Source organism: Epinephelus moara, chromosome 13, assembly GCF_006386435.1.
Source record: "Epinephelus moara isolate mb chromosome 13, YSFRI_EMoa_1.0, whole genome shotgun sequence".
Lineage (NCBI taxonomy): Eukaryota > Metazoa > Chordata > Actinopteri > Perciformes > Serranidae > Epinephelus > Epinephelus moara.
In genome coordinates, this window is record NC_065518.1 from 13,352,158 (window position 1) to 13,360,643 (window position 8,486).

At 43.6% G+C, this 8,486-nt stretch overlaps 1 protein-coding gene across 2 annotated transcripts; it reads left to right on the forward strand.

Annotated features, from left to right (window-relative positions):
• The first annotated feature begins 485 nt into the window (after positions 1-485).
• LOC126399880 (putative nuclease HARBI1) lies at positions 486-2,404 on the forward strand. 2 transcript variants are annotated; one of them, XM_050060203.1, is made up of 4 exons: positions 728-1,002; positions 1,102-1,496; positions 1,658-2,032; positions 2,179-2,404. In XM_050060203.1, exons 1-3 carry the CDS (start codon positions 728-730, stop codon positions 2,026-2,028), a joined length of 1,041 nt encoding a protein of 346 aa, XP_049916160.1. In that variant the 3' UTR covers positions 2,029-2,032; positions 2,179-2,404. The 2 variants fall into 2 exon arrangements, with proteins under 2 accessions (XP_049916159.1, XP_049916160.1); XM_050060202.1 differs by having other exon boundaries at positions 486-1,002; positions 1,658-2,404.
• Positions 2,405-8,486: the final 6,082 nt, after the last annotated feature.

The following is an 8,486-nucleotide window of genomic DNA, read 5'->3' on the forward strand; positions in this document are numbered from 1 at the left end:
ATGAAGTATACACACAAACTTAATGGGAGAAACTTTGAACCATGCTTACAAACATTTTGGAGATGGGAAACTAGCTACGCAGATGGAAAGATGGAAGCCTGACTGTAGAAATTGTTGAATAATTTTTGGCGCACACCATTTTTGGCTTTTGTCCATACGTATCAGTAAAAACACAGAATAAAGCAGTTTCATGTTAAAAATCAGTGTTTCTCCAACGCAGTACAGCTTGTCGCAGAAAGGTACCTGGGTTAGTAATACCTGCTAATGTGTGCTCACCTTTGTGAGGAGGTGTTTTACCAGAAGTTGAATTATCCGCAGAAGTCTCCTCCACTCCAAAATCAACAGACCTGGGGCCTCATTTATAAAGCTTGCTTACGCACAAAACCGGGCTTGGAAGTGCGTACGCAACGTGAGACTGAGTAAATCAATATGATTATCTGATATTAATTCGTTTACTAACACTGCTTTAGACGATAGAGACCAGGGGCCTCATTTATAAAGCTTGCTTACGCACAAAACCGGGCTTGGAAGTGCGTACGCAACTTCTTATGCAAGAATTGGGATTTATAAAAAAAAGACTAGCGTAGGAATGTGCGTAACTTTAAGCAAACTACAGACCTTGCTTAAGCACATTTTGGAGACAATTGTGACAAGGTGAGAACGATTGGTTAATGGAAAGAGCGCATATAAATAGCCATTCAGTGGCAGCCGTGCGCAATAAGGCACAATGGATGCACTTGCACTTCTCGAAGACCATGCCAATGGACGGATCCGACTGGAGAGGGTATTCCGAGATCGGGAAGATTTCCTGGCTCATGATGATGACTGGCTAATAAGCCGTTTCAGACTACCTAGAGCCTTGCTCTTGGATCTGATTGCTGAATTGAGTCCAATTTTAGAGCGACCAACCCACCGGAACCGCGCCATACCGGCACACATTAAAGTGCTGACAGCGTTGGGTTTCCTAGCAACGGGCTCGTTCCAGAGGGAATTATCCGACAGGTATGCCTATTTCTTTTATTGTCTATTGATATAAATTCAATTTATAGATTTCTGTTCTATTCAGGAAATAGAAATTAATAATAAATCCTGTGCGAATAGGTCTGGGATATCACAGCCATCCCTCAGTGCTGCACTGCCAGCTGTTTTGGATGGGATAATCCAAATGACCAGTCGCTACATCAGGTTTCCCTACACTGTTGTTGAACAGGCCAACAGCAAAAGGCAATTTGCAGCAATGTCCGGTTTCCCTAATGTAATCGGCGCAATTGACTGCACCCACATTGCTATAAGAGCCCCCAGCGAGAACGAATTTGTATATGTGAACCGAAAAAATGTGCACACCATAAATGTACAAATAATTTGTGACCCCTCAATGGTGTTGACAAATTTAGTGGCACGGTGGCCTGGTTCAACACATGATTCATTCATTTTGGCGCACAGCGGTGTAGGGAACAGACTGCAGGCAGGTGCTGGTCGTGATGGTTGGCTCCTCGGTAAGTATTACATTCTCACATAATGCAACTGTACTTGTTCTGTTGGGTAAATTCTTTTCTCTATTTGGCCCATTCTGTTGCTGCCACTGTCACTGAGTGGCGCTCGTGGAATGTTTTGTAATTCGAGTCTGCTTCTTAATTACTCTGGTTATACCTTGCAGGTGACAGCGGCTACCCACTGAGGCGGTGGCTCCTCACACCATTTCCAAACCCGCAGAGTGCGGAGGAACGGCGCTTCAACATAGCGCATGGCCGTGCACGTTCCGTTGTGGAGCGCGCCATCGGCCTGCTAAAAAATAGATGGAGGTGCTTAGATGCCTCAGGTGGCAGGCTGCTCTACCACCCCAGAAAAGTGTGCAAAATTATAAGAGCGTGTGGAGTACTGCACAATTTGGCACTGAGGGATGCAATCCCTCTCCCACCTGACCTCCCCCCCCCGCAACACGTAGACCCCGACCCACAGCCACCTCCCCGACATGAGGAACATCAGCATGGAGCAAGGCTACGTGAGGAAGTGATGCGGCGTGTGTAAAAAGGCAAGTGCGCTTCACTTTTGTAACTGTTTTATTGCGTCAGTTGCAGATGAAATCAGTTCACACATATTCTGCATGACCATGCGTATTTGTGTTAGTTCATCCCTGACTTCACGGATGGCACTGATGGTTTCCCGCTGTGTTTCCAGGACGCGATCGGTGAGAACCCGGCCACCTCCGCGCACTCTGGATCCGCTGGGCGCGCTGGGTACAGACGGGTCCGTGCCAGACGTGCTGGGAATCTCCTCCACCACCTGTTCCTCCTCCTCCTCGCCCACTGCTACCACCTGTAACGTGACTGAGGACACAAGTCACATTTATTGCCACATGTCTGTACAAACATTTGATTGAATAAACATATGAAATTGTAACCTACCACTCTCCTCTTGAGCAAAATCTGTGTCCCCCTCCCTCTCTGACACAACACCAGACATGCTGGCTGGTCCGAGAATGGAAGCCACTTTGGTGTGAAGTGGTGTAGGTTCTTCCATGGTACGGCCGCCACCTGTGTAAAACTACTTTTTCTGCTCAGTCAAGAGTCACAAAGGGGTGGCGGCAACATCACAGAAAATGAACCTTGCAAGCATGATTAAGTAGTGTTACATTTTTCATTCATAAAACCACATTGCAGCTATTGGGTGCCGTTAGATTTAACATTTCGATGTAGCTATATTTAGGACTTATTCACAACATTTAATCTGAAATGTGACCAACAGTTTTCACTTTGAATATTTTGATTTAGCAGATTCCGATTTTTTTATTGCCTAGTTTACAAATGTAGACTACATGTGCAAGAGAACAAATTCCACATGCATTTATCAGATTTTGTTTAAAGATAAATGTGCCTAAATCCTTTTTGTGTTTTTACAATGCTGCTTCAGAACTTTCACCACATGTGCATGTTTCATGTGTTTTCTGGACCCACCTGTAGCCGCCACGCTCCGGCGGTGCAAAGCCACTTTTTTTTTTGCCTCCACCTTTAAATCCGACCACTTCTTTTTTATTTCGGCGACACTGCGCTCTGTGCCAGCCGCGCTTACTGCCGTGGCCACAGCGTGCCATTCAGTGGCTTTTCGTTTGTTGGTAATGCCACTTGAATGGCCGCCGAATAAAGTTTCCCGTCTCGCTGACACCTCATCCACAAGCACCTCGATCTCTGTCTCAGAAAAGTTCCTCTTTCTTCTGGTTGCTGCCATGATTCAGCGTGAAATGCCGTGGATCCATCATGCCTATTTATATGCAAAACACATTCATGAGGTAATTTGCATGACCATACATGGTGAATTGTGGGTGTGGAGAGGGAGGGACATGAATCAAATCCTGCTGCGCAACTTTCCGGTTGGACTGTGATTTATAAAGGGAAAGTGCTTGCAGGTGTGCGTAGGCATGGTTTTATAAATCCGACTTTTTTTTTTGCTTACGCACTTTTCAGCTTTTCAGCGTAGGTAAACTTTTAGTATGGATCCTACGCCAGGTTTTATAAATGAGGCCCCTGGTCATAAAAACCTGTAAAAAAAAACACAGAGTAAAACAGTTTCATGTTACAAATCAGTGTTTCTCTGACACTGTTTGGCTTGTCGCAGACGGGCTGCGAGCCCAGCACCTGCATTTATGCTCACCTTTTTTTCTCCAGTAACTTAAGATACAGAAATTCAGAAGGTTTTTACCGAAACCGTTTTACATAACATAAAAAAAAAAGAAAAAGTGTTTTTCTGACGCTGCTCGTTGTGGACGGGTTGCTAACTACGGTGGCTGACACAAAAATGTGAATGGCTCTGTCTAGAGCCAGTGTTTGGTTTGTTTGTTCTAGGCTACTGTAGAAACATGGTGAAGCAACATGGTGGACTCAGTGGATAAGGACCTGCTCTCTATGTAGATATACACAGCTACAAGAAAACAAGAAAACAATGATTCTTATATTCAGGTAAACATTAAAAAAAAATACTTATTATATTATATTTCTGCAAATATAGTCGCCTAAATCCTACACACTGAGACATTGGTTACTATAATTAGAATTCCTCAGCACAAAAGAAACCATATTTTCCAGAACTGACACAGGCCAGTTCACAACATAGTGTAACAGTTTACTTGTGCTTTATTGTTGAATGTATGGTAAAATACAGGGAAAGTCGACAGCACTGATTTAAGAACAAACTTACTATTGTGTCTCACAGAGCTCACTTTCAAGTCAGTACACTGAATCTGAACACATTCCAAGAGCTGGGGGGAAAAAACCACAGGACCAAAATGGCCCTACAGTGGAAAACGTTTTTTCTCCCCGCCTCTCTTCTTGTCCATCCATTAAAAGTGAATTCATTGGTTGCCAAGTCTGGGCCTGAACCCCAGATAGATAACAGGTAATGTTATCCACCTTGACATTTCCCCAGTAAAATGTAATCTCTGGAATTTAAGCTACATTTCTTCAAACCCGCAGACTCTGCACCAGCCCTGTTTTTCTCCTCTTTTGTATTGATTTAATACAGAGACAAGAAAGGCAGGGATAGAGGAAGGAGACACACCATCACAGAGGCATGGCTTTCTGAAACATGTTTTCATCGTGTTAGGTCGGGATTTCTGCTGGCAGAACGTAAATGGACTGCATTTCCAGTGGCTTTCCACCTCATCTCTACATGATATTTTTTGCTGTGTGAGTGAGAGGGAGGCTGAGTGATGGAGAAAGGACAGGGTCAGCAGCTGAGTGAACATCATTTTCTGCCATCATGAGCTGTGGGAATGGAACGACAACAATGACGAGAACCTGTCATTCACTCCTTTTTTCAAGCAACCGCACACTGAGGAAGGACGAAGAACATCCTTCACACCTGCCCTTGTAAATATTGAGAGTTGTATCAGCCAAAGCAAATGTAGGCGTTTTTGTTGTTTCTTCGAGCTGTGATGTCGTCCTATTGGACTGATGCTTATCTCGGATTTTTAAACCCAAAAGAACACGGGAATAGAAGAAAAACAATTTCCACAAGTACAAAGAACTTGTCAAAGTCCTTGGAGGGAGAGAGAAAAGAAAGCTGCCGAGCTTGTGTGGGCAGCATTAGTGCAACATCCATCCCTGGTGTGGGGGGTGGACCGTGGAGGACCCCGGCTCTTTGTTAGGATGTGAAAGATGGACAATGCCACTACTGTGTGGTGAGAGCAGGAGCCATGCCGCTGCTGGTTCCATAAGACTGCCAAAGCTTGTCACAATTATGCCTCTCTTTTGTTATAGACTTTCTTTTTCAATGATCTCCCCCTGCTTCACCCCATTTTTCTTTTCTTCCGCTTCCCCCCGCTTCAGTCTCTTTGCCCTTTTTAAATTTCAATGATAATTCCTCCTCCATATCACGGACAGCACCAACCTGACGTCCTGCAGTAATCCACTGGGACATCTGCAAACATCCAATCATCCCACAGTAATTGCCAATATTGTTTTTTATGTTGAGGAGTGACACACTGCTTTAGGAGTTGGTGGTATGATTGCAAATGTAGAACTGGCCAAGTAATTTCTCCGCTGATGTGTTTTACCTCAGCAAAGCTCAAGATGTGAGATTTGGATTCAAGCCAGATTTCACAAAAAACAAGAACTTGAGACCTGACTTGAACGCAGTTGATTCACCTTAAGTAATGGCATCTTGACTTGTAATTTGCTCATGAAGACTTGTGAATCTACTTGGACTCGGCCTAAAGGACTTGAAACTCATCTTGGATGTGTCTCCAACTGTGAGATTTGACTTGGCCTTAGACTTGTCTTGAATGACTTGAGAACGAATTTATGATGAGATCTGGCACTGTCTCGAATGATTTGAGATTCATATTTTCTCCATTTTTGATTTGACACCTGATTCTGACGTGTCTCAAATGACCTGAGACTTGAAACATGCTGTGATGGACTTGACTCAGACTTGTCTCAAATGAAATCCGACTTGGACATTGGAACTCTCCAATGACAAGAAACTAAAGCCTGATTTATGGTCCTGCGGCGTACCTACGACGTACCTACGTCGTTGCCGTGGCGCCGTCGTGAACCCTTCGAACTTCTCCATCACTCCATTTCATCGCGGTGCAATTCACCGCCAGAGCGGTAGGAGGCTGCGTTCCGTTCCTGAATGGTTATCATCGTCTCTAGTTGATTCTTTGTTTAGCTTCCGGCTTTTCTGGTCACAGAGAAATGAACGCGGAGCACGGACAGACGGCTCCGTCCGTATCCGTATCCATATTGAACGTTGAGCATAAATGGGCCTTAATACTGCAACATCTACATCGCAACAGAAGATGTTTAAAGATGGCAGGGATGGCGCAATCTGGAAATACGGAACCGGAAATGCGTTGCTACCAAGCAAACCAATCACAGCTCTCTCGGTCTGCGCTGGGTCTGCGTCGCCTTGACGTGTAGTTACATTTTTGGGGAGGTGCATGTCAGGATACACCGGGGGCTACGGCAAGCCTTCTGCGTAGCCACGTACCCTATGCCGTAGCGACGTCGTTGATTTAACGCAGGACCATAAATCAGGCTTAAGGCTGAGCAATATGGCATATCAATAATATCAGGGCTACATCGTAATTCACAATATACATCTCAGTATTTCATAATCTCCTCTAAACTACTATAGACTATAAAAATACTAATAGTTACAATAAAGTTAAATAAAGTAGCTCAAGTTATATAATAAAGTAAAAGTGCTATAAAGTAAAGTTAAATAAAGTATCGTTATGATGAAATAAAACAAAGCAAACCACTCGTGTTTTTACTCTGAAGCATCAGGCCCGTCTCGGGCAGGAAGTGTTGATGTTTTTGCTGTAAACTTGAAGCTTCCGATCAAGAGTTAGATGCTATCAATTAGACATTAAAACTGCTACCACAGCACTGCTGTGAGCTGGAAACAAACTAACAGCTCTGCAGTTCATATATTAATAATATTTCCAAGTCGCACTGGTGCTCCATGGTCGCAAAATGCAACTAAATGGTCAGGGTCTACAGCCCTGTAGAGACAAAAACACACGCCTCGCCTGCTTTAAACTGTTATTGTGGTGCATTAAACATGAGGATTGATTCACTGTGAGCTGGAAACAAACTAACAGCTCTCCAGTTCATATATCAATAATATCTGCAAGTCACACTGGTGCTCCATGGTCGCAAAATGCAACTAAATGGTTGCAGTTTGATGCCCTGTGGAAATAAAAACACACAGCTTGCCTGCTCACACACTATCACCCAAGAGAAAGTGGTCTGGAGGGATGGGATAGTGCATGTGACGAATCATGTTTGTGAGTCTTTTTTTCTTTTTCGTTTTGTGTCTGTGAGACTGAGAGAGCCAGAGGAGAGAGCTAGTCTCATGCCGGTGGCTTAGAGAACAATGCATTAATTTATTTATATTATCATTTTACACATCCAAGGTGGAACAAGTCGCAATACACTGAGTATAATCAACACATCCCCCACCTCCAGAGACCTGACTTGGACTTAACAACTTGACCCTTGACCCTTATCTAATAACATGAGAGCAGACTCTAAAAATTTGGCTAGGCTTGTCTCAAGATTTGACTTGGACTTGGACTCCAATGACTTGACTCTGGACTTGAAACTTATATCTAATAACATGAGACTGGACTCTAAAAATTTGGCTCGGCTTGTCTCAAGATTTGACTTGGACTTGAATGACCTGAGACCTAACTCGGACTCAAACGACTTGACACATTGTTGTGCACATGTTGATGGTCACAGGAATGTGGATTTATGTACTCCACACACATCCACGAGTCTCTGCTAGCAGGAGAAAAAGCTGAACTAACATGTACAGTGTATAAAAACGAAGCAGCGGCACTTGTGCTTTCAGATGCACTTGATGTGCTAATGAAAAAAGGACACATAAAATGCTCCACAATAAATGTAGACGCAGCCAGCTGTGGAATATGGCAGCCATTAAAAGTGGAGAGAGGGTATTTTTTATTGAACAATGCGAGGACGACTGCTGAGGCAGGCGCGCAGCGGCTTCGTTTTACTTCAAGAAACTTTTAGGAACAACCCCTGAGTCTCATATTCAGCATGCTATAAAATGTGAATAGCTCTCCAAGAGAGGTAGCGTGGGAAGTATATGTATATGAGTGTGTGTTTGTAGATTATGCACGTATGTGAGAGTATAATGAAGGCAGTGAGATCAACGACTTGTATATATCTCTCTCTTGCAATCTAAAAACGACTGTACATTTAATTGAGTTAGTGAGATGAAATGCCATTGCAATATGCAGCATATTGATTTTATGCTGCTGTACTTAGCCTGAGTGGCTGTTTGTTTCGAATAAAAAAACAATACTGGGAAAACAAAGACAAAACTACCAGATCCCTCAAAGACAGAGCAGATTTGAACAGGGAATGGAGTTGTTGTCTTTGTGAATCTGCTTTGTCATCGCTAAGCACCATTTGAATAGAGCTGTGGGCAAATAGATAGTTTGTTTTGATGAGGAC

Coding starts and splice junctions, on each gene's coding strand:
- LOC126399880 (XM_050060202.1), top strand. CDS start 728: ATGGATGCACTTGCACTTCTCGAAGACCATGCCAATGGACGGATCCGA. Junction 1,003..1,101: donor CAGAGGGAATTATCCGACAG/GTATGCCTATTT, acceptor CTGTGCGAATAG/GTCTGGGATATCACAGCCAT. Junction 1,497..1,657: donor TCGTGATGGTTGGCTCCTCG/GTAAGTATTACA, acceptor TATACCTTGCAG/GTGACAGCGGCTACCCACTG.